Source organism: Athene cunicularia, assembly GCF_003259725.1.
Source record: "Athene cunicularia isolate RWA chromosome 5 unlocalized genomic scaffold, athCun1 chr5_part1, whole genome shotgun sequence".
NCBI lineage: Eukaryota > Metazoa > Chordata > Aves > Strigiformes > Strigidae > Athene > Athene cunicularia.
In genome coordinates, this window is record NW_020799101.1 from 1,830,614 (window position 1) to 1,857,222 (window position 26,609).

At 45.5% G+C, this 26,609-nt stretch overlaps 1 protein-coding gene across 1 annotated transcript in view; it reads right to left on the reverse strand.

Moving 5' to 3' along the window:
• The window catches only part of MDGA2 (MAM domain containing glycosylphosphatidylinositol anchor 2), a 384,757-nt gene that overhangs the window by 50,835 nt on the left and 307,313 nt on the right, over positions 1 to 26,609 (reverse strand). The window contains exon 11 of the mRNA XM_026849164.1: positions 1,531 to 1,679. Coding sequence (XP_026704965.1) covers positions 1,531 to 1,679 — 149 coding nt within the window. The remainder of the gene's footprint in view (positions 1 to 1,530; positions 1,680 to 26,609) is intronic.

A 26,609-nucleotide genomic window follows, 5' to 3' on the forward strand; every position in this document is an offset into this window, starting at 1 on the left:
TAAAAAAAAAAAAAAAAAAAAAAAAAAGATGTTTTCAAGAATCTGTCTTAATCCCTGGTCTCTTTCTGCCCACATGAACTATTATTTCAGGCACTGAATAACCAAACATATACTTTCTGAATCAATTTGTTGTGGTATTATTTGAAGAAAAGCAAGCTCAACAGGAGAGCATAAAACAAGACCAAAACAGTATCAGATGGATTCTCACGAGTAAGCAGCAAAACATCCTCATTCGATCACGGCAGGTCCTGGAGGGGAGCGGGAGCTGGGGGCACACGGGTGGTGGGACCCCCCGAGACCCCAACCAGGCACGGCACGCCTCAGCCAGACCCCAAATCTGGTGGCCCAACTGGTAACGTACGACTCGGAGGTGGACATGGTGGCCAAAGAGGTGTTCGTAGCAAGGCACATAATTTTCTAACCATAAATTTCTCCCTGAGAAAGCCTAGCAATGCCGAAACCCGAGGCATCGGTGTCAAACTGGCACACGGGCAGTGTTTGGTATGGACAGATTCTAGACAGGATCGTGAATGAGCGTTATGGCACAACGATTTTCTGCCTCTAGAAGATAAAATTGTGAGATTTTCTATGGGCTTTTCTATAGGAAAGTGCAAGTGCAAAGATCACTTTGCCCTGCAAAGGGGAGTAAGCAGAGGTGTTGCCATTTAACGAGAGTTTAAGCAATGCGCAGATTAATCCTTTCACTATTAAACCTCGTTTGCAGCCTTCAAACCTTCAAACAATTTACAAATAACCTTCAAACAATTTTTTTAGAATTGTTAAAGGGGAGATTAACAGGGATGGTTACGTTAATTTAACAGTTCCTCTGCAAGTGGGTCAGTCCCACGCGGCTTTACCAGTGCCAGTTCCCATTGAAAAGTTCACAGTGAATTTATGAAGACACAAGTGTGATCAGCTTTAATGTGGTCAAAAAACCATCTTGGTTCTCAGGGATCACCGCGTGTTCCCATAGGAAAGCTACAGCTATCCCCGTATTTATCTATTTACATGGAAGATCTAATCAAAGATATATAGATACATACAGAGAGATAAAAAGTTTAATTTCAATGCAAGTTTCTTGCATGTAATCTTTCTAGCATATCTTGAGCCACAGCCTCTGCAAACTCTCCGAGGAACAGCTCTTTAAATCTCTGAGTTTCACACTGCAAAGGTGCAAATTAGTTTCCGGGATCTGCAAGTGGCAGAGGACTACCTCTGCAAGATGGCAGCAAACCTTCCAGAAGGAGGAGAAACGATTCTGACTCACAGAAGATGAAAAGAAGGAGGAAAAAAGAAATACGTTTTAAAATAACATAAAATAAAATGTAAATAAAGAAAATTTAAATTTAATAAAATAAAATTTAATAAAATTTAATAAATTAAAATAAAATAAAATAAAATAAAATAAAATAAAATAAAATAAAATAAAATAAAATAAAATAATAAATAAAATAAATAAGGCCTGTTCCTCCTCACAGAGGTCAGCAGGCTTGAACGGCACATCCTGCCCCAACGAATTTCTTTCCTCACCTGCCTGATCCCTAAGCGATAGGCGAGGATGCGGTCCACGGCGTTGGGGTTCATCTGGGTCCACTGGAGGCTGTAGGAGTAGACACGGGGTCTGTTCTGCCACAGCGGGTTGTAGGTGTCGTAGTAGAACTCGGGCGCGTAGGCTTTGCCTGTAGGAGAGAGGAACAAAACCCGGGAGAACAAAGAAACCGGAAAATGATCAGGCAGCCAATTTTGGAGCCAAGTGTTGAGACCTGTTGAGATCCAGCCTGCAACCATCCCCTCCCCCTGTGTTTTGAGTCATTTTGTTAAATATCTTCTTCCAGAAACGCATTTTGGAATTATTCGCCTCCATCCACTTTTTTAAAGGATTCGTGGTTATGGTTTGCCTTTATCATTAACTCACTCCTCAGTGGCATCCACGGCCCAGGTGTGGCTGTGGGAGGGGAAAAATTAATCGAGCCCCTAGAAAAGGCAAGCTGGAGAGATGTACAATGCCTCTGCGCTAATTTTTCATGGCCCATGCTGACTAAAATAGAGATATCAAACCAATCTGCACTTAGCTGAGAAAGACTCAGTGACAGCTGCTGTACCTGGCACAAATAATACGAACTGACAGCCGTGAGCTGGAAATACAGGATGGATATTTCCAGCGACTGCTGCCCTCATCACATCTTCCCCTTCTCCAATTTCCCAAGTGAAAATGCGCGCAAGCCGTCCTTCGCAACACTGCAGGTGTGCACGCTTACGTTGTTTAGCCGAACGTGCCGATTTGCACGACAGAGGGAATCGCCATCTCACAGTGCATGTTGGGCACACGTGTGTTTCACCAGACTGTTATTACAGCCTTCGCCCTTTATAAATATGAAAAAACCCACCCTAAGGATGATTTCCTGAACGCATGCCAAAATATTTCTTGAACTCATTAAATTTTAGTTCCCTTTGACTTAAACCCAGGAACGCTAATGACACCTTTACATATAAATTACCTTTGCACCATCCCATAAAGAGTGATCTGTCTATAACAGCAAAAATGACACTGGGTGCGCGACCTGTTTGCCGAGCCATGGGCGTGTAGTGGCATCTGAGATGCGTTAGGGCAGCCGAGCCACCTAGACCAGGTGGAAGATACGACACCAGAGCTACAGGAGACCCAGGACCTGCTAGAGCCACAGCTGGAGCTGCGTGCACCATCCGAGAGTGTCTCACATACCACAGGGCACCGACATACAGGCTGTTCAGTTGAGTCCATTAAGGCCACAAATAGATGTGGTAGGACACGTGTGTCTGCAAAAACCTTTGAGGGAACTTCACTCCACTGGAATACACAATTCCAACATACTTACCCCCCCCAAAAAAAAAAAAAAAAAATAAATCTCAGTGGATTTGTCCTCAAGAAAAGTCAAAGAACCTTAGAGCACACACCAGTATGTGCCAGAAAGACATAGATCAGCTTTCTATTTTTAAGTCATTTTGCATTGATCTTTTTTTAGCATGTCATACCAACGACGCGGCATTGCTTCCGTTTCTTAAAGCAAAAAGGTTTGGATTGACTCGAAATTATTTTAACAGCTGCATTTGTAGGGAGCGTCGTTAACCACCAGTTTTTGCCCTGACTGATACAACAGGAACAAAACCCCTTTGGCTACCAAAAAAATTGGTAACAAAAAAATTAAATTTTGAAAAAATGAGTGCAGCCCTGCCTGGGGGTACATGTGGATGAAAGGCTGGACATTAGCCAGCAATGTGTGCTCCCAAGCCAACCATGTCCTGGGCTGCATCAGGAGAAGTGTGGGCACAGGGCCAGGGGGGGATTCTTCCCCTCTGCTCCGCTCTGGGAGACCCCCCTGCAGGGCTGGGTCCGGCTCTGGGGCACCAACAGCAGAAGGACACGGACCTGCTCGAGCGGGGCCAGAGGAGCCACGGAGATGCTGGGGGGGCTGGAGCCCCCCCTGTGAGAACAGGCTGAGAGAGTTGGGGGGTTCAGCTGGAGGAGAGAAGGCTCCGGGGAGACCTTAGAGCGGCCCCCCAGGGCTGAAAGGGGCTGCGGGAAAGGGGGGAGGGACTCTGGATCAGGAGGGAGGGATAGGATGAGGGGTGACAACTGACAGAGGGGAGATTTAGATGAGATGTAAGGAAGAAATTCCTCCCTGTGAGGGGGGTGAGGCCCTGGCACAGGCTGCCCAGAGCAGCTGTGGCTGCCCCCTCCCTGGAAGGGTTCAAGGCCAGGTTGGACGGGGCTTTGGGCAACCTGGGCTGGGGGAAGGTGGCCCTACCCAGGGCAGGGGGTGGGACTGGATGGGCTTTGAGGTCCCTTCCAACCCAAACCATGCCATGATCCTATGATCTCTCACGGAACAGGTCCATCCTTGCCCTGCCTGCCTCTGCCTCCTTTCTCTGGAGTTTCTGTGATTTGAGATTAATGCTATTAGAAACAGAATGGGGGCAAACACAAACCAGGTTCCGCTGTGTTAAATGCTACGTTTCATCACTTGAACGATGCAAAAAGGAGACGAAACGTGGGAAACCAAAACATTTGTAGAAGTGATCCTCCTGCGAAGATCCAAAAGAGACTTGTTATTAGAGAAAAACAGAAGCAGAGCGAGGTCCTTCCGCCTCCCAAAGCTTATACCTCTGTCCTTCTATTTCTGCAGGGGTTTTTTTCAGGGGGATTAATTGTGAAATGCAGTTTAAAAAAAAAAAAAACAAAAAACAAACAGCAAAAACCAACAAAAAACCCACAACAGAACTGCCTCACGGGAAGACGTGGTCTGCCTGCTCATGTTGACCTACGGGAGGGGTATGTATTTGTTACTCACCTCTAATTCAGTTAGTAGCTTGTGCCAAAACACATACTGTATTTAGTTGTGGGGGTTTTTTTGTCCTCAAAATTATTCTTATCTATAGGTGTAAATAGAGACGGCTGGGGAGGCGTTTTGACCTAGAAGTCTGAGAATTTCAACCATCAGAAAGGTAGAGAGAAGAGGGAAAAAGCATATAAAAATATTTCTTTTTGTAAAAAAAGGGATAAGGGGAAAAACTATGTGAATATATACACCAATCATGTAGTTATTGATCAAGCTTTTATCTTTGGGTGTGTCATCCCCTCCCGCCATGCTTTTCTTTTCAAAGGATGAAAAGCCCTCTTAGCCAAGATATTTTTGCCAATTGCCCAACAAAGCTGCACATTCAATTAGAGCAGACCAAAGCAGGTATGTTAGTGCTGAAGTAGCAAACAACAGTACTACAAGGACAAGCAAAGCAAAACTGCTGGTTTTTTTTTTAAAAAAAAAAAAAAAAAAAAAAAAAGTAAGATAAATGAAAAGATCAGTGGTCGACAAGATTTGTTTTCCTTATTTACGTGCAGTGGAAATAATAGAGAAAAGCTCAAGCTGAATGCAAATTATAATCTTCCCCCTTGTATTGCAGGTGGACATAATGGCATCTTTGGGGGTCTGCAGAAAGGATCCATAATTAGACGTTTCTCTCAATACGGGCACTTGAACAACACAGTCACCTTTTGGGAAATAATGAGGACTCATGAAGAGTCACATTATTCTAAATCCCTCTGAAGAGAAGAGCTTTCTGGTGTGAATGGAGATGTTGGAAATTTAACAACACAACATTAAGACCTTAACTTGTGAACTCCAGAAGTACAAGGAAGCCGGGCGGTGTCTCGGAGTGCACACAAAGCAGAGTTTGCCTTTGGAGGGGCAGGAGCTACGGGACACGTAGGGTCCCTGCCTGGGCTTGGCAGGCGTCCCCATGACCACTGTCCCCGTGACCATTTGCTCTGACTCTGGACAAACACCCCAACCAAGCCTGCCACCACCCAACCGTGCCTCTCCCAGAGTCAAGGCTGTCCTTGACTGTCCAAGGCTGTCCAAGCAAAGATTAATCTCCACTAAAGAAACTAAGAGATGATCAAGAGCTGAACAGACCTAGGAACAGCCTTGGCTTGACACCACTCGGCTGTAGGGAGGCAGAAGCTTCCTCGGAGGAAATCACCTGCAGTACAGGTTAGCTCAGCGGCTCTTGCCATGCCTGGAAGAGGTTATCACCTCGTCCCCACCTGCAGAGATGCCCCCAACACCCCACCCCTCAGGGCTGCCAGCTCTACCTCCACCTGCCTTTCTTCTACAGCCATGCCAGCTTCCCCTTGCAAAAGCAAACCCCCTTGTTTTGTTCTGAGTACAAGGAAACATTTTCCCGACTCACATCATTTGCCCTTTTTAAGCACAGGCAGCAAAAATGGCCATCCTCTCACTCCCTTCATCTTTTACAGCATTCAAGGATTATTTTTTTTTTTTAAACATTTTAGGACAGGCAGGCAGAGCTCAGCCAAACCTAGAACCAAACCTTGCGAGGCTTCACCTCACTGGAGATAGTGGTGGGTGACAAACTGGCCCATTGAAGGGGATTTTGGTTTGCTGGGAGGGACCCCCGGTCTGTGCCAATTCACATATATATATATATGGGAAAAAGGTGAAAAATTTCTCGTTCCTCAGAAGGCTGCTAGTGAGAGGAGCAGCACGCTGCGGCTGTTGGTCGAGGGGAGAAGGCAGGGTTTAGGCAGGGCTTAGGCAGGGCGAAGGCAGGGCAGCTTCTCTGGATCCAGGAGCACCGCATCCCTGGGAAGGGCAGCCTCGCAGTGATGTCCTAAGGCAGAAGAGTTTAATGCCATGATATTTTTTGTTAAGGCAATTTGAACTCAGGTTTAGAGCTCCATTAACACGTATTCGTTTTAATTAATCCCTCCCTCCGTGCTCACGCTGCTGGAATCCGACTAACTGTGATGCTTGGGGTTCTGCCAGGGAGAGGATACATGACACACTCTGATGTGGAATGCATTGCTGCTTTTCCTTTATATCACTTACAAATTTATTTTTTTTTTCTTTTCACCTTCTGAATATGTAGCACGTGCAAAATAAAGTTAGTTGGGATTGTGCACACGGGGAGGGTGGGAGTGGGGTAAGGAGAGCTAATACTGAATGCAGTTTTGCTCCTCTGGGCTGGCCCCTGCATGAGACAAAAAAAAAAAATATCATAAACAGGCCAAATGTTTCTGTTTGAAGACTACACTGCTAAAATAAAGCGTGAATTCCTCCCCGGCACGCTTGCGGAGGCCACCCAGCACGACCAGCACAATTATACCATTACACATCCTGCTGCATTTGTTGCTGTTGTTCCATCAGCCTCAATGCATCTGCATACGAAGCCCACAATTATCACTTAGGGTTAACGGCACTCCTGGGCACGCGGAGCTTGTTCAGCATTTTAGCTGTCTCTCTCCTCAGGTTAGCACAGGGGGAAGAAATAAAAACCCAGCACCCAATTCTCCACTGCCATTCTTCGGGATTCACAGAGCACATCCCAGCCCTGCTGAAGCTCCTGCATAGTAGAAACACTGCAGAGGCCTGTGATTATTGGCAGCGAGCAGCAATTTTTCCTTCTTGCGTCTTTAATTTCTAGAGGCCAAACAGCTCTTTTTACGGGGCATTATTGGTGTGTTTTCTGCATCTGCACTTAACACCCAGGGCAAAGTCCGACTCACAGACCCCCTTCTAGGGAAGCAGCCACAGGCTCTGGAAGAGAGTCCCCCTCTCTGTCCTCTACCACCATAGTTACAACTTGCTCCATATTAATTTCTATGAAAGTCTGAAATAGGACTTTAGGGAGATGCGATACCAGGTCTCAAGAAACACTGATCTGAGGACATGACTGTGATTAATCAGCATGGCACAAAGGAACGTACATCCCAAGGTCCTTTCTGAGTAGCAGTTCCCAATCACTAATGGGTCTTCTGGGTGGGACAGGAATATACTCACTTCTAAAATGTACTGAGCGTGAGGACTTAGCTGAAGAGTACTTCAAACAGTGGATAGGCAGCTAGGGACAACTTAAACAGGTATATTCGTAGGAAGAAAAAGCTTACTGCCTGCAGACAGTCGCCGTTATCTGAGTCGGCTTCAAATGAGACAGCATCTCTGCTGAAAGCACTGTGGCTCCTCCATTGATGTGCGCAGGCAGGAGAAGCCAACGTGGTGGCAGGCAAATCAGTTCAGCGTTGCCCCATGCTCCCCATCGGCTCTCGGCCTCTCGGAAATAAGCACCAGCACAGGAATAAGCACCGAGCACTTCTCTGCTGCTTGGCACCACGTGCCTGCAGGCAAGCAGTAGGTAGGGCACTGTAGAGCTTAGATGAGGAGGAAACTATTCATTGTACAGCAAACTGAAGAAAGCCCATGGAAAAATATACTTAATGATGAATTTGGAAAATACTTCCATAGAAGTGTTTTATCGGTGGTTTGTGTTTTGTTTTCCTGGTGACAGGTTACGTCTGTTCTAGGTGCGCTCCCTTCAGCACTGCCTGCTGCCGTGCGAGCAGAAATTCACACATGTGGGGATGGGCTGCACTGCTCAGCCTAAACCCCGCTGAAATGCACCCAGGCCTGGCCAGGAAACAGTCCCCGGGTGAAGGTTTCACGGGAAAAAAAAAAAAAAAAAAAAAAAAAAAAGTGGGATTTGAGAGGAGAGGAATGATGTGACTCTGCAGAAGCGATGGAGCAGGCTGCTTCCCTGGGGGCAGTGGGAACCCCCTTCTCCTGCCACACAAACCTTCTCTGAAGCAAAGCCAGCCCAGGGATGGGACGGGACGCTCTGAGATGGCTCAGGGCTGGCTGAAGACACTTCTCAAGGTCGAGCAGCTCTGCCACACCTACAGCATCGCAACCACCCTCATAAACAAGGTCACCAAAGTGCACTGCCTCTTTCTTCCTTTCTAGCACCAAGACTCCCCACGACAAACAGGAGCATCCCCGAGTTTCTGCAGAACAGGGCACAAAGTTTGCAAAACCGCCTCAACAGCTCTGGCACCGTCATCACGCCCGAGCCTTAACGACTTCTGCTCTCGATTTACAGAAATACTTGCCAGCGTGGCGTGGGTTACAGCAGGACTCCCTCGGGTACTCCCTAGTGCCCAAGAAGGTACAGCTTATCTGATTATAACGGGTTCGATGTGTTTACCCATGTTTCTAAACAGTAATTAGTTTTTCATTCAACGTGCAACAGCTGACCGAGCCACAAGCAGACACGTGTCTTTTTCTGATGTACAGATGAGATGGCAGCAGCTCACTAGTGTTAAAGAGCATCCTATAGCAGACAGCGCTAAAACATCATCATTTGCTGATGGGTGAGTCATTAAGTTACAAGCCTAGTTTCACTAATTACTTATTACATAATGAATCTAAGACTGGATCAGGAAGAGGAACAAGCATCACCTGTCACCAGACCCAGCGCTGCAGAACAAATGCCGTGCTCATCCCCAGTAACAGCCCCTCTCACTCACGGAGCCCCTTTGCAGCCGTTGGCATCTCTTGTGCACCACTCGAATTCCTCCAGGCAGTCCATCCAAAATATTATCTACCGATTCTCTACTAGTGTAGGGTTAAAAATGATATGAAAGTCAATATGGAACTGATCCACAGACAACAAGCAAACAAAGAGAAAAGCTGCTCCAGATGCTTACCCTTAGATTCATGTTACATCCCACTGCACCACTGGGACCTCAGCAAATGCCAAAGCGCCATCCTGAACAGACGTGGGCTGGTGAGCTTACTCAAATGGGTCCTGAACTGGCACCTATCAGAAAAACTCCACGACCAGGCACAGGAGATCTTCCTGTTTTGTTTTGTTGGTTTTGTGGTGGGTTTTTTTTTTTTTTTTCAGACCACTCAGTCATTTATCCCGTAGAAACTTAGGAAAATAAAATCATCCTCTAAAAGGATTGTTGCGTTTCACTTGCCGGTAACAAGGTTTCCAAAGTAACGTAAGAAATCAAGAACACACACGGCAAATTTAAATTGTAATGAGTGCAAACATAACCCGCTGATTTCCAGCGATGGCAATAAACGAAACAACGACATTCTCTCCCTAATTATAGCAGCTGACTACATACCCCAGATGGAGTTTCGGAGTACTGGGTTAGTGTTTATGCTAGCTTGTCATGCAGAAACAAACAGTAGTAACTGTTCAGGCACAGCACCAGTTACAGTGACAGCTTTAGTAGACACACAGACAGAGCACTAAAGGAATCATTTCCTTCCTTTGTCTGTTTACGCTCCCCTTATCTTCATATCTATTTCTGCTAATTCGACCGGCGTTAGATGGTTTGCGAACACAGCCTCTTTGCCATATCCATTCCGTGTTGGCAGCACATATGCACTTTAGCTTATCATGACAAGGAGCTCAGCAGAAGCGATGATCAGGGTGTCTTGCACTTTCTAACAGCAGCTATAAACGCTTAGCGAAAAATAAAATAAAATAAAATCAGAGATTTACAAATACTTCCCCTTTTGGCAAATTCAGCTCCAGAGCTTTCAATCTTTAAAATGCATAACGAGTATAAATCCTAAACAAAACAATATATTTAACTGGGTAAAATACTGGGAGACACAGAGTTTATGAAAAATGCTGCCCATTACTGTTCTCTCTTTTATTACAGGATATATATTTTATGAAGGATTTTCAATAAGAAAGAGAAGATACTTTGTTCTTTATTTGCATATGGGAAAGGAAACATAAGTCTTCTGCCAAATCTGCTCCTCCTCCCTACACGGTCCCAGCCCGGCAGCCGCAGTGTCCCTGTCACCTCCAGCCTCCCTGGAATCCCACCCCTTTAGCTCTCCACATCCCTGTTTTGGGCTTTCCACCATCACTGACCCGACCGCCTGTGCCCATCCATCCCCAGGCCAGGCTGGAAGGTGGCTGATGCACAAGTGGTTCAGGACGAACACCACAAAGGAATGCATTTCAACGTCTGAAAAAGTCTCTCCCTATGATTTTTTTTTTTTTTTTTTTTTTTTTTTTTTTTTTGGCCAAAACTGCTCTTAGAGGCAAATATCCATTTTCATCCAGCCTCAGTCCTTTTGGCAACTCCACCTGGTCAGGTACCAGAACCACCTGTCCACCCTTGTGCTCCCCAACTTTCCTCACAGCTTTCCTAAACCAAGCTTCCTCCTTATCGACAGCTCATCGTGCTTCGCAGATCAGCCCCCACTGCAGCTTTCTGAGGTTCCTCTGCTCTGTGACACCATTTAGAGGCTTCACCTACTGTTCTCTTCAGTATTCTGTGTTTCACATGCTGCCAGCTTCACACCAGAAGTTAACAGTGCTTTTTCTTCCATAGCAGTCTAGCTCTAACCAAACTAAAAGCTTGGTTTATTCCTTTCTCCAGCTACGCAGCTACAGATCCCCTCTTCCCCTGCTTGCAACCACCATCATCCTCACATCACTCACTTTCAGATGGTATTTTTTTCATTTGGAACTTTCCACCGAGCCTCAAATCTTTCCATTTGCACTCGCGGGTTTAATCTGCACAGCATCGCTAAGATATTGCCTGGCCAAAACTTGAGGATTGACAGCAAATAGTGCAGACAGGGCCCTCCCTTAGTCCTCATAAAGAGTGACTTCCAGGGAGTGGGTATTGTTTGGAGACAAACACGGAGCCTGAGAGATGCAGTTCTGCAGTTCTACAGTCCGTACCCGTAGCCCCACTTGTGAGACCTTGGTAAGTTCTGAAATAGTTATTTATGCTTGCACGAGAAATTTAACACTGATACCTGGCTGGTCAGACAGAGCAGGCTACAAAGCAAAGCCCAGACTAGAGCCCAGAGCTCTAGATCCTAAGTCGGGGTTCCTGCCCTACCGAAAGCAGGTTTCCCATGGGAAGATCTTTAGGCTTTGCTTTCCAGGAAAAGTCAACCTAAGCTGTGACAGAACAGCCAGCGGAGCAGCTGAAGAGGCATTTAAGTGCGGAGTAGTACTAAAGCTAATCGAGTACAAGAATTAATGATAAATAATCCCCACAAAGTAGGTGCATGAGGCTGCTCTCCTAGGGAATTCTGTACTGCAGGAACGGAGAACCATATACCGGCTGCTCCCAACACCATGAACTTGAGGATGACACTTTCCCACACTTTCCAGTAAAAGCCTTTTCCAAGGGATGAATAGATTTGCTAATATATTGTAACTGGCAGGGAAGGAATGATTTGAGAATTGAACTGAGCTCTCAAATGTTTTATTAGAGCACAAATTTAAATGTATACGTGCTCTGTCCATCCTAAGTGATTTAAGAGGTTCCCATTCCAGGTAGAATCGAGTCTGCTTTGACCCAGTAAAACAACATCCCGGTTAACACTTACACTAATACAAGTTTAAGCCATGGAGTTTGCTACACATTTCACCCATGAGATGCCTTCTCCACCGGTTCTTTAATGCTTTTTCTTCCCCTTTCTCCCTGCTTCTCCTGGTCCAGTCCCGGTTCTCACACAGACAGCAGCACTTCGATCAAACGCCTCGCCACCGATAACCAAACATGACATCTGCTGGCTGAGCCGTGGAAGAGCCCGCACTGCTCTCTCTGCAATTCCTCCTCCTTCCAACACGGTAAAAAACATCATTCCTTTTCACATCAAGACCAGATCTCACCAAGAACTAAACGCAGCGTGTTGCAGAGTTTCAATCCGTTTGGGCCTAACCCGTCTGTGCTTGTTGACAACAAGCTTCAATACAATTTGAAATCAAGTTTATAACATGGTAAAACAGATTTGGATTTCCTTTCAAACAGGTCACGGTAAGACGTGACCTGTTCGATGACATTTTGAGGGATAAATGAATCTAGTTTAGAACAGTCTCTGAAGCTGGCGGATTCAGACACGCAGCCCCCCTTTTTACTGGCGAGCTTTCGGCAAGCTCACATGCACATATATACATACTTGCCATAATTTAATGTATTTTTATAGGTATTTACACACACGCTTACATATACCCTACATATGTACGCGTGCATGTTTGCAGACACGTGTCTGTGCCTGACTAGAAAGCTGTTACTAAATCAAGGTGAAATACAGCTCAACAGAAAACAAAGCGAAGCCTCTGCTCCAGGTGGAGGCAGTAATATACCTGTCACCAAAGTGAACTCTACAGAAATCCCCCAGGAACTGCGGGCGTGGAAGGGGGAAGCGGTGTCACTTGCCAGGAACCGCTAAAGACCTGATAAACGAACCATGGGTAGGGAAACGAGAGCGGTGTCATAGGGAGAGCAGGATGCTCTTGTGAAATCATAAATAATAACGTGTCACCACATGCACGTAAAGAAAACTGTGGCCTCAGAGAAGGGGCCGAGGTGGGGAAGCTCTGACAGAGCCCGGCAAAACACATATCTCAGGATCGGAGCGCAACCCTGAGCCACGGGGGAAAAATTTTGCAGCTGGGAGAGGATGCGGCTCTGTGCAGTCCTTTGGGAGCAACACAAGGAACAGGCAGCACCATCCATCCCTCAGCCACGCTGCTCCCACAGCCCACGGGTGAGCCTGGGGATCGCTCACGCCACCCCCAAGCATCTCCCCATTGTCAGGTACCGCTGTTCTCCCTCCGCACATGCCTGTGGCCATGCCCGCCCGTGGCTCCATCCATCAGTCCCAGCTCAAGCCCAGCTCCTCGGCCAAGCTCCCCTGATGCTTTCTAAGCTTATCAGGTCTTCCTAGGCAGCGGTAAACTCTTTGCATGCAGAGTCAAGCATCTGCCTGACTCCCATCCCTTCCCTACAGTGGGCTCCCCAGTTCCTGGTAAATACAACAGCTCGTGGCTGCTCCAATCCACTCCAGAACCAGCAGGAAATATCCTCACATCACACAAGCAAACAATCATTTTGGAGGAAGAAACTAAAGAAAATGCCAGCCAGCAAATGAACTGCCCCTGCTTCCCACCAGCAGTGTTGAACTGCACATTTTCACTCCTCCCTGGGCGCTCCTTGGGTCAGCTCCGCAGTGGCGATGCTCAAGGGCTCCCTGCTAAATGCTCTTTAGTGCATGTTGTTCGTGCTCTGGGGGATTAAAACGCCGCTGAAATTATTTGCAGCAATGACGGCAGGCAGGCTTCTTCATGGGGAGGGCCATGGGTTCAGCTCCAGTATTAACTGGGGCATGTTCTTCACTCCCATGTGTGAGGCTCCCCAAAAACACACCTTCAGGGCTGCCAGCAACAGAGCAGCCAGCCCATGGAGGGGATGCCTTTTGCTCTTCTTTTTTTTTTCTGCTTATCCAACATGAAATAACTACCACCCGCCCAGAGCATCGCACACACAAGCATCATCCAAGGAGGCAGCTCCATGTTCTCTAACTCTCAGGGTCAACCAGTTTGGCACCCAGACATAGACCCTACAGCCCAGCCACCATGAGCTCTCTGATTCAAAAGCTGCACCATTCTTCTTTATTCTCCTGGTTGCACAAAACATCCTGTGCTCAACAAGAAGGGACGCATTTACTCTTAATTGTCAGACTCTAGAGGGTGCTTTGAAACATCCTGGGATGCAATACCAAAGTAGAGAAGCAGCAGCAATGCTGTGCTTGGGGATGTCTGCCTGCAGCTCACCTCCTTCCCCTGGGGACCACACTGTAACATCCCCAAACACTGCAAACCATGGAGGTCAACAGCACATCAGACGTTTAGACACATTCCTGGAGGCCACATCCACCAGTGCCCAAGAAACAGTGGGATGGCAGCCTCCTACGGTACTGCTCGCCAGCAGACCGGGAAGCAGGAGATGGCGATGTCGTCTGGGCTCCAGGCTCACGCTGAGCTCATGGGACTGGTCGCTGCTGGAAGCTCCTGCCCAGGACCTGGCGTAGTGCTGGGATTTCCCTCGTATTGGTTTTATTGCACTGCAAAGGGAGAATCGGGCCAGGCTTGTCGCCTTCTGCCGAGGCTTTCAAGCAGCAACGCACAGAAACATGACTAAAGCCAAACGGTACATGCAAGCGGTAGTTTCTCAGGTGGCGCAATCCACTGTTGCATTCACAATCCTTTCCTTTTTTGGGTGCACTAACTTTATTTTCCTTCTTCCCCTAGGGCCGACTTGCATTAAAAATTAGTAAGTCTGAAGCACAGTGAAAACCTCAGATAACCCCTCCCTCCACTCCTCAAATTAGATACTTCAGCCTCAGGATGGAAATAATTAACTTCATTTTTCTCTTCTTACTAGATGACAGAAAAAGCACGGTTGAGATCCAGTAATAACACCTTGCCACTTTTGCTAAAAGGTCACATTTGGCACTGCCTGCTCCACTGATGACCTGCAAGAAGTAAATATCCCAAATTTTAAAACTCTGCTGAGTTTGGAAATTAATTGTCAGGAAGGCAGCCTCTGGCTCCGAGTCCACTGCCTTCACTGGGCTTTGGACCAGGAGAACGGTGAAAAAACCTGTTAACACAGTAAGAACTGTCTTTCATATTTGACCACCCACAGTTTAAACTGCCCTGGTCAATCATGTGGGGTAGGGCAGCAATCTGCTTCCGAGGGGGCTGGCAAAGCTCCTCTTAATTTAGATTCTCCACCAGCAGGAGCGAGTTCAGCGGGAAACAAAACAACATCAATACTCGGCGTGCTTTGGAAATGGTCTTTCCTGTTGCACATTTTTAGGAGACGCTCTGGGCTCAGCCGCGCTGTTACAGTCTCCACGGCCTCCAGGGTCTTTAATTAAAACCACATACCTACTGTGCTTAGCAGATGAATAAATATATATATATATATATATATTTTTTTTATTTTTTTTTAAATGGCAGTGATATTTCAGGAGAAATTTTAAAGACCACACAAGTGAGAACATAGGTGACATATGGTCTTTGACTATTTTTTCCACTTCCTAGAGTTCCCAGCCATCAATCACCGAAATGATTGAGAAATATTCAAACGAGCAGGGAGATAAAATTACTTATTCTGACATTTTTGCATGTATTTGTGATTTAAGGTAAGCATTGCCTAGTTAATATTTAACGAAGGCAGAGCTTAACTGCTAGTTCCTAAGGTCTGAGAATACAGCAGGCCTCTTGCTGCAGCTGGGAAAGCTGTGGTACCCCCAAAGCAGGGGCATACACGGATGTGGAGGACGGATGTGCCCTGCTTGTAAGCAACAAAGTGCTGCAAGAGACAAAAACCAAACCAAACCAAACCTGAAGGGGCCACGTGCTACTTTTCCTGGAGGAAGAGATGGTCCATGCCCAACTCCAGCTCCATGATGCATTTTCCATCGGGAACGGGGCTGCTGCGAGGTGACGCTCGCAAGGGAACGACACGCATAGGAAAGCACTTCAAGTTTCAGACCAAAGACACTGGGTGGGCGGAAATAAAATAAAATAGCACACTGCCAGTTTGAGTTGAGACATGAAATGGGGGTACGGGACTGTTGCAATCAGTGACACAGTAAGAAATTTTCTGCTGTTCTTCAGAAAGATATAAATGTTACTGCAACCATCATTAAGCTTTGCATGAGAGACTGTAATTTATATAGTCAGTTTATAGCCTGTGATATTCATTTAGACTTACTGGAAAGCTACTAACTTATAGCTAATAACTTATAGTCAGCTTGTAATCAACTCTTCCTTAGAGAAACAGTGCTACGGACAGCAAGGATTTACAGGTAGTTTGGATGGGTCCCTTCATAAAGAAATAAATTAATTCTAGCAGTAATTCAAACCGCTCGCTCTATCAGCTCTCCCCGTATTTAAATCTAACAGACTGTGGGTGCTAGAGGAGCCTTCAGCTCCATACAGGCTCTCAGGGCTCTACCTCAAACTCACAGTTCCTCACCAAAACAGAGCATTTTCCACCAGGCTGGAAGGACCCAGTCCATGGTATATATCTGTAGCAAGAAAAGGGAAAACAACACACTGAGCTACCAGTGACGTTAAACACCGGGTCACTTCTTCCCTCAGCTTCCTTGTGATAATTTTCCACCACCATCAATCAAGACAGTGATATTCCCAATGCCACCAGACTTGCAAAGCACCCACGTGCCCCACAGAGTGACGGGCATCTCTCTGTAAACACGGCAACCTCCACGGGCACATGGGCCCATTTTAACAAAGAAAAAAACCAAACAAAACAAAAAAACCACAACAAACCAAACAAAAAAATCCCAATAAACAACCCAGAAGAAGCACATCAGACAGGGATCAGCTATCCCAGCTGTGCTCAGAAATGTGTCTACAGAAATCAAGGGGTTTGCCTGCTTCTAACATCACCTGTGCCCTTACTTGCTGCTGCCCTGTGCACTTCTGCGTTATCCAGGCGCCCAGATCTTCCGTGTGAGCAGCCCTGGTGAATTAAAAGCTATTTGCATACAGGCAAAGACCCTGACTGAAACAGCCGTTATGAACACGTCTGCACACGGCAGCATGAAAAAAAAGATGAAAATGCAAATAATGGCTTGCATGTGTCATCTCTGAATTCCTTCTAAGAAGCGAGGATCGGGAAGGAGCAGTCCAGGACGAGCCCCCCACACCGAGGGGGTGAGGTGGTGCAGTGGAGCTGTACACGCTTGGGAGTTTCTCAGGACAGCAACTGGTGGGCAGGACTGTGGGTGACGGCAGCAGGGTGCCACCCAGATCCCAGAGACACCATAAAGCTGGTTCTGTGATAGAGAATAAACCCACACCAACACAGCGCCGAGCTTCATCTCCAAACTCTACCTGAAACGGCGAGAGCTCTCCAGCCCATTGGGGAGCAGTCGAGGCTTGCAGGCATCAGCCAACAGTGCAGGTGGCTCCTCGCAGCAGTGCAAGACCAGGCAGGCTGTGCTGGCAGTGGTTTGAGCATCTCTGCACCGGATCACGCGTGATCCACCACGTAGCACTGCCCAGGGTCTGGCTCAGATGCGCCGTGTAACGCTCCACCGCCTCGGCAAGCGACTGGCCGGCGAAGAGAGAAAGAGCAGGCGAACCCGATGGTCAAAGACAAAGGGACAACGTGGGCTCAGAAAGCAAAATCCTTGATTTCAAACCAAATGAGGCTGAAGCAACCGATATAAAGTTCTGCCCATCAGTTCTGAGAAACGCAACGGACAGTCGGGGCAAATAAAGCTGACCTCAGAAACGGGACTCCAAGCTGCTGACGTGTTTGTAAAACACGCAATTTCAACCAACTTTTCTCCTTTTTTCAACACTGCATCATTTTCACATAACTTTAAGGAAAGTCTTGGCAGGAACTGGTTTTCGTTGTACTACTGAATAATGGTAGGACGAGTCAGCTAAAAAGTGAATTATAAGGTAGAGTTCAGCCCGGAGATTAACACAGAGGCAAGCAATACCCGATGAACTCGAGGGAAAAGCAGCTGAAAGCAAAGACAGTGTTGGATTTTGGACTCCATAGAACTGTTGGTAAATATAACGTATAAGTTTTCCCACCCACCAAGTTTTCAGTCAATTCAGCGGGACTTTCTGAGGCCCAGAGTCTAACTGGCTGGTCAGATATTAGATATATAATACAATATAACTAATACAGAAACAAATGTAATCGTACTACTGTGTCTTCATTTCATTTTACATTGTCTTTCCGCAGAAAATGATCCTCAGTTTTGTGGCAAAATGGGACAGAGGTGAATTTTCAAGGCAACCTAAAATGCTGAGGCAGAAGGCTCACGGTTTTGCAGCCCGGACCCCAAAGAAGTAAGGAGGAAGGCAAACGACTTGGCAGTCCCTACCTAAAGTCACAGTCAGGGGCAAAGATCTCCATCCTGTCAAATCCCCTCTGTGAATATTGCGCCCCCTTTAGGGGAATGAACCTTGCTGATATTTAAACATGTTGGTTCTGTGTCCCTGAACAGGCTTTGAGGAGAACCTGCTGTAACCCATCCCAAGGTGATGTTTTCTCAAAATGGCTAAACAACTTAAGAACCAGCCAAAAAAAAAAAAAAAAAAAAAAAAAAAAAAAAAAAAAAAAAAGAAAGTATGCTACTTAAAGTTTCTGTATGCACAGGTAATTTAAATCCAAATTGCTGACTTCCATCAGTGCTTCTGACTCTTCTGAGGTTCAGCTAGGCTCAAAGACCCTCTGCCAGTGAGGCAGCTGTATCCAGAAGGGACTCAAAACACAAGACAGGAGTCACGTCACTGAAAAGTGGCTTCATTCTTTGGTGGCTCTTCCGTGGAGAAATTATTGGATAATTTACACAGGTTGTTTTACTCGTCAAACACAAGCAACAAGCAAAGGGGTAGGGTTGGTCTGTGCCCCGGATGATGGGCAGGAGCGTATCCCTGAGATCTGAGGTCATAATTCAATAACACACATGACTGTCAAAGCAGACTTGAGTCTTGCCACAGTGAAGAAGCCAATGACACAGTGCGGACAAAAGGTCTCGGAGGAGTTTAATTAATTTAAAGTGACTGTTATTCCACTGAAACACCAGAGCTGTAGCAACACTCATGAGTTTGGCTACACTATTCAAGAAAATTAAATTACATTATCCAAAGGTGAAGCATGGTTTCAAACAGGTTTTAGGTTATCAATCTCCAACTTCCTTTCTCATTTTTCCTTTCCCTATTACCTCTCTCTCTCTTGTCAGGTTTCTCTGACACTCTGTGCTGTTCCTGTTTCAAATTGTGTTTGAGTTGCCCAGACTCTGAAGCAGTTCGGTAATTTCTGGCAGTAGGTGGCTCGCAAAACATCACTGCTCCTCTAGCCAACCCTGCCACGTAGTCATACGTAAGTGAATTCTTTTTTTTTAAAGTAATTCTCGATTTCCAGCTGTAGAAAATATGCTAAAGATGGTTTAGGAACGGACATAAACTTTTTCTTTAGTCAGAATTCAGTCTTATTAATAGTCCATGGATTATGCCTTGTGACTTCTCTATACTGGGACATGCTAAAGGCTCAAAGTGTTTTATCAGTACTTTCTTAGTGCCAAAAAAAATTCTCTTCCATGAAGATAATCTCTTACACTGATTATAATCTGTCAGAGGCTTGGAATCATTTTACATGATGTTGTTGTCCTGGGACAAAAAAAAACCAAAAAATCTTCAGCATACACCCAGTATCTTTGCATCATTTTTTTTAGTATTAAAAGAAAGAAAAACTCTTAGTTTAGATCTTTTAAACAATTTTGTTTCCTTTTAGGCATGACTCTGTAAGGAATTGGGCTGGGACCAAAAGCCAACAGACTTCAAGGCTGCCTAGACCCTGCCGTCAGACAGAATGGGGACATCCCTCCCATCTTGCCTCACTGCAGCTCTTAATAGTTTGAGCAAGTTTTGGTAAAACTAAAAGATCCCTCAGCTGAGAAGTACAGGGAGCTGCCTCTAGAAATCTGTACAGCATGACCTCCAGTTTGAAAGGGAATGAAAAAATAGCCACAGTGGGGGGAGAAGCAAATGCCCCCAGCACTGTGCAGGGCTTTGGGGATGGCAAGACTTGTCGTATTACTTTGCTGTTCTGTTAAATTATTACCGAGTCAGGGTACAGCTGAGCCCCATGCACTTACCTAACAACCTGCTGCCATCAGTCTGTTCATTTGTGGGTATTTTTTTTTTTTTTTATGTACGAAGAAGAGAGGGAGGCTTTAAAACACCAGGAGATGCCATTAGCAGCCATTCACACACAGAGGACTCCTCGTGCCACCATCACTGCCTACCTCGTCAGAGGGATGGCGATAATAATCTCAGTCTCTGATTGCTTCTCAGAAACCTCCTCATGGGAGGGTTGGAGGATTTTTCGGCCTATAAAAAGTTGCAGGGAAGTAAAAGCCACTGGAGAGGCAGCAGGGAGCTGTCCCAGCCCAACCCTCACATGGCGTGGCACATAGTGCCCGTGCCTTGTGCTTCCATCCTTTGGGGCTTCCCTTGATGCGGCCACCTGAGAGTCAGTGGTGCTCCTCAAAAAGAGCCAGGAGTTGCCTTGTGTGGAGAAAAACACCACAGCCCCCAAGATGAAAAATAGAGTGGAAAGACTGACGCAAGCCACTTTGGGAACCCTGCCACAGCATGTCCAGGAAGGGCAAGAATGGGCAGATGTGGCCACCAGACCCAGTGCTGCCAGTCCTGGGGACAGGGAACCCACCTCAGCCACAGCACACTACCCTACCCACCCCAAAACCACCGAACAGAAGCCAACAGTGGAGCTGAACCACAATAAAAGGTGCAATAACGAGCTGGTGTATTGAAGAGAGATGCGCAAAGTTAATTGTAAGGATTGAGTGAATAACTCGCTGTTGGTTCTAATTTTAACTGCAACTGAAAAGCAACTTTTGACTGAAAACAAACAAAAATCAATGTTTCCCTCTGCTTTCGCTCTTAAAAAAACTGAATCTTGAAACAATTCAGTGTTGAAAGACAAGATCCAAAGAACAAGGTTCCAAACCATCAACCTGGAAAAGAGCGAAGTGGTGATGATGGGGAAAGATGCTGCTGCTCCCACTTTCCAGGCAGGAGCCCTTCACTCTTTATCTGAGCTCCATAATGAGCTAATTGTGGTGCTATGAGGTGCACTGAGTCGGCTTTGGGGAGAAGGTAGGATGAGGGTGGAGAAACTTTCATCCTCTCCTGCTGACTTTTTTTTTCACTCCTTTGTATGTGGCACTTGAGCTTCTAAAGTGACAGAGATGTTCTGGTGTGCTCAGCCCCCCTCTATCACCGTTGGATGTGTTCCACAGCCACGTCCTTCCTAAAATGAAGGCGTGAACCAGTTGCTTGCCCTGGATCTAGCTCATTATTGTATTTAGTTATTATTTTACCCTCAATCCTTCTGTATTTCAATCTCATTTAATAAATAACTACGCCACTCATCCAAACCTCTACTCCACAAAGTAACGCTCCTGTATCCAGACAGTTCTTCCCAGAGCACGCAGATATTCTTACTAGCCACAAAACCGAGGGGAAAAAAAAAAAAATCTAAAAGATTCAACGGCAACTCATTTCTGGACACATAGAAATTATTTAGATTAGCACAAACATGAAATCTGCAGTTGAGGAAAAAAGCCTAAGTTTTACTGCACCAAAGAATTTGTTTTGATGTTTGATTAGGTTTTCTTTGAGCTTGGCAATTTTTAAAAAATCAGACTTCATTTTACTAGGTTTAACCTCTCTGACTTAATCTTTGAAGGCCCCCATTGCTTCCTAATTCTGTTAAAAATCCATTTCTGCTGTGTACCATATCAGGATTTGTTTGGTTTATTTACACACACACACACACAAAGTTTCTCTTTTGCTAATATTTTAAGTTTTTCAGGACAGTGAATATTCCTTCTCGTACAAGTGTGAAATGCTTAACGCAAAGCAGATACTAACCCACAAGCTAATAATAAAACAGAATAAACAACAGCAGATTTTGGTCACGGCATGAACTGCATCATGACCAAAGGGGGCAGTTCTTTTGGCCTCTAAAATCTGAAACTTGTTTCCTCTGGAAGTTTGTGGAAGTTCTGGAAAATAAATATTAATGGAAAAAAAATGTTCCTGTGGTTCACTTGCAAAAAAACCCGCACCCTCTGGATAACCTATATCATTTAAACATACTGTAAGTGAATAACAGGGCTGTGCTGCCAGCTCCTGCAGCAAAGCAGCCCGCAGGATGGAGAAAAGGACCTTGCCTTGGTCTGTGTCGAGGACAAGGGGCCACGTTCTGCCTGATATCCTTTCTTTTTCTTTGACATTTTGAAACTACCTGAAGCTATTCACCTAATTAATGTATTTGACATATCGGCCATGAAGTATGTCCTTAAAAAAAAGCTCATTTACATTTAATCCTCAAAGATGAAGAAAAAAGATCCTCTACCTATATTAACACAGCACTTTCTCCAGAAAACCAGCACATAGATTTATTTTTTTTAAATTTTTTAAAATCATATTTGATTTTTAAATACTGCTTTCTGGAGAAAGTGGCACCACTAAATACAGTCAGGTTTTCAGTAAGGCTCCCCTCACAGTCACTTATTAAAACATCAAAACAAAGCAGCATTAACTCTCAGCTTTTTTCAACACACAGTTGCGTCACTGTAAAGGAAGAAGGAAGAAAATCTGGGACTTTTTCATGCTTGAAAATCTATCTGCTACACCTTGACAAATGGAAATGCCAGTAGGGGATGCGAGACAGCTCAGCATCTGACTCTGGACCCTTTTGTCTAAGCTGTCTCTAAACTCACCCTGTTTTCAGGAGCTCGCAGATGTCAGGCATCAGTTTTGCCCATCACACCGTGATGAGGTCACGGGGCTGATAACACCGCAGTGACAGACCCCAGATTTCTGCAGCGTGCTGGAACTTGGCTTTCCCAAGAGCACAGCACACATGGGCAAAGGCAGCGTACCTGCAGTTTAAGTAGTCATCAAACTGGGCAGAAAACAGTACAAATGCTTGGGCGTCTTCACCACTGCTCCCGTTAGCTGTCCTGGCGGCACCGCTTGCAGGCACGGTCTGACCATGGCCAGGACTCTCCTCTTCAGTAAAGCACATGGAAGAAATCACCCCTCTGTCACTGTGATATTATTAAAAGTGCTTTTGGTACTTTTGGTGGAACAGATACATCCAAATCCAGGCTGATGGTCAGACAGGATCACCTCAGAGGCACCCTGACATGAACAGAAGGTGTGGGCAGTGACACAACACAAACAGTGGGTCCCTACAGCTCAACCATCGCACAAGAGGCACAAAAGAGGCACGTGGGTATCTGCAAACCAGTGCAACACCAGTTTCTCCCAGGGAGTCCTGCTCGGGGGGAAGAGATGGGCTGGACCAGCTGGCACCAGTGGACGGCTTCAACTCTCCGTGCTGCTCAGCGCTCGTACAGCCCACGAAGCCAGTGGGCTCTGCACTTGCTGACAACCACAAAAATAAGACAGCTGGTCTTGCTAGCACTGAATTGAGAGTTGGTTTGTTTTTTGTTTTTTGTTTTTTTTTTAAAAAAAAAGGACAAAAAGGAAAAAAAAAAAAAAGCATCGTTCTCCACTTTTGCATGGTTTTAAAGCAATTTTCCAAAACAGACATCACTGTGATAGCATCTTTGTTAGGCTGTAAATCAGCAGTAAGGAGATGAAAATTCAATCCAAGGCTCTCAGTAACACTACCCTAGAGAAGAAGATAAAGAGCAAAGGGAATCGGACCTCAGCCTCGGCCTTGCACTCTGGCAGATTTCAAAAGGATAACCATCAGAAAATTGGCCATTAAAGCAAAGTATCTGAGTGCCTGCTGACAGACGGGAACGCGCCGCCAAACTACCCAGGGCCAAACTACCAGAAGTATCTCAGCGGTTCAGGAAAATGTCATGGCTAATCTTGAGGCAGATGAAGTATCTAAAAGCAATAAGTAGGTTATAGCGCTCCATGGTCTGGAGCCAGCAGCCAGTCACAAACAACCCGCACGGATTCGGGCAGAGACTCCAAGCAGCACTGTGATTTCAGAAACGTCCTCAGACGACACGTACGTGCTCTGAGATGGTTTGGATATTAAAGAGTAATATTAAATTGTTTTATTTAAAGTAATCTTTATGACAGGATAATGAATTAGAAAAAGAAATAATTTGTCTAACACTCAAAGGAGGTAAAATAGAGGATTTGGGGGCAGGAAGGAGATGGAGCACAGAACCGCAATGGAATACAGAAGCACAGTAACATCCCAGTGCCTGACAGTGCAGGTCAGCTATTTAAAAATAAATATTTGTGTATGTTGTTGGTATATTTCAATGGCCATTCTTTGACCTCATGTGACTTTTTTTTTTTTTTTTTTCCCCTATGCTTTGAAACCAGCGTGGGCCGTGTGGGGAGAACAGAGCAGGGAAGGGAGAGGATGAGAAGGGCAAGAGAGGGGAAACAAGAGTCAACCTTCTGCAGTCCCCCTCCCCTGCTCATCCTTCAGTCTCCTTCACTCTCTGAGTACCAAATTTGGCTTAAACTAGAGGGAAAGGATATCAAGTCCCTAACAAATAATCTAAGGGAGCAAATGGCTAAATTGAATTTTCTCGTAACATGGCAGAAAGCTGGTGAAGACCTGCTATGCCTCTCTGTGTCGCCCTTCAGCAGCGGCCCCCGGGGCACTCAGCTGCGAAGACAAGCCTTGCTCTGCATTAAGATGATAAAATGACAAAAAACAAACACAGGAGGAAAAAGAAAAAAAAAAAAAAGCTGAAATAAACAAACAGGAATAATAACACTGAAGAGAGGATCTCTAGATTAAAAATTAATGGCAGCTAGCTAACGGGCACTAGCACATTGCTGCAGGGCTCCCGCAGACCCGTGCAGGGATTTGCTTAAACAGAGAGGACGCAGAGGATGGAAGCAAGAAGGCACTGGGGAGATATCACAGTATTAGAGAAGCAAACGCATAAAGAAGGAAGGTTTCGACTTTAGAAAAAACTAAAATCTACCAACCCTCAAGCCCGCTGGTGCTGACTCTACACGACAAATTTCAAATTCACCAAAGTGGATCAGTTTTCTTTAGACTTCAGTCGAACCAGGGTTTTACCCTGCCAAAAATATCAACAGTAAATGGTTTGGAGGGAAAATTTCACATATTAAAAAAAAAAAAAAAAAAAATTAAAAGAACAAAGCAAATATTATTCCTTAATTCCCACTGAGGGAAAAGTGTATAACAGAAACAGAAGTGTATCTACCAAGGAGCATATTTGATTTATTCTATGAAAAGAAAATGTCTGTATTTCCAGCACTGCACTTGCCTTTCCCATATAAGCTTCCACAAAGACAAACAGCTGTCCCTAACCGGCCCCAGCAACACCCCTGTGACCGTCATTTACCATTCCCTTCCGACTTCTAAAATCAAGGAGATGCTACCAATTGAACCACAAACACTTTTTGTCCCAGCCAAATGGACTTTAGTGTTGCTAAGACAGAAACACTTCACAGTGTAGAATGGAAAGAGAAAAAAATATTTTTTTAATTTTTTTTTTTTTTTTCCCCAATTTTTCATGAGCGCTTTGTGTTAATTGACCCGGGATGGCCAGCTACGCAGACAGTGTCCCTGTATATTTACTGAGGACATCAGCAGGATCAAAAAAAAAAAAAAAAAGAAAAAACCCACCCAAAAAACCCAAAACAGAGCTTTACGCTGAAAAACATAACTGGATGTGTTCTTATTAATCAGAGAGGGTGAGTGACAGGCCTTGGTATATGAAATTACTGTAATCTGATTCTTGAGCCTGATTAGATTTCCAGTAGACGTCTTCCTTTTAGCCATCACCCGGCAGCAGTCCGTGCTTGCAGGGGTTGGGTATTTGCAGCATGGGGAGGTGCATCCCTCCTGGAGGATGCAGGGAACGGAGCAGGAATCCTGCCACCTCCTCAAACAAATTCCGTTTGGCAACACTGAACATTTTCATATCGACAAGCCAAAATAATTTCCTCCAAAGTCCCTGAGGAAAGAGCCAAGGAGCTCGCCTGCAGTAGGTGCCAGCAGAGCCTGGACTACAGGAGCACGGCCACCGCGAACAGGGGTTAGGTGAGGCTTTGACCACTGGCTGGGCGCTACCGGCTAGCAGGGCTCATACCCCGGGCAAAATAGCAGCATGATTACCACAAGGCTTCCCAGACAAAGAATTAGAGCATAAAATCATATTATCACTCCCCACTTACGCACGTTTGAGGCTCATGGGTTTGTCTGGCAGAAGCTTTCGGTGGGGGAGGACTGCGGCGTTAGAGCATGGCGGAGTTGGGAGGAACGCTCAGGCCATGCTTGCTTCAGGTCTGGGTTACGGTTTTGTTTAGAAACAAACGTCAAATGAATTGGCACGCACCTCCACTGCAGGTCAAAAACCTTACTCTTTGGTAATCCTGCCAGGGATCTTGGTTTTGCCCCTACATTATGATTACTGAGTTCTATAGACCCCTGAAAATCACAGTGTGTGAAGAGCCGGTGCTACAGGAAAGGTAAGATGGTCTCTTAGAGCTTTAAAGCTGACTAAGGTAATGAAAATATTCATTTAAACTGTGCTGGCATACGTCTCATTGGAAAAAAAAAAATAATTCTTTTCAACTCAGCAGTTAATCTTTCAGTAGTTTAGGAGGACTATCCTTCTGAAATGTTTTAGATGGGTGGATTATTCTTGATCCCTACATTTCTACTTCCATGCTTGCCAATGAGCTTTCCTAATGTGTCCATGTCATTGTACTTGTTGAGAGCTGTTACCAAAAAAACTGAACTGGTCGACCAAAACTCACACAAATAACCCAAAGCTCAGAACAACTGCTAGCAGTTATCGACTAGAACAATGAGGAGGAACAGATGATTTCAGGGGAAAAAAAAAAAATAAAAAAATATATATATATAT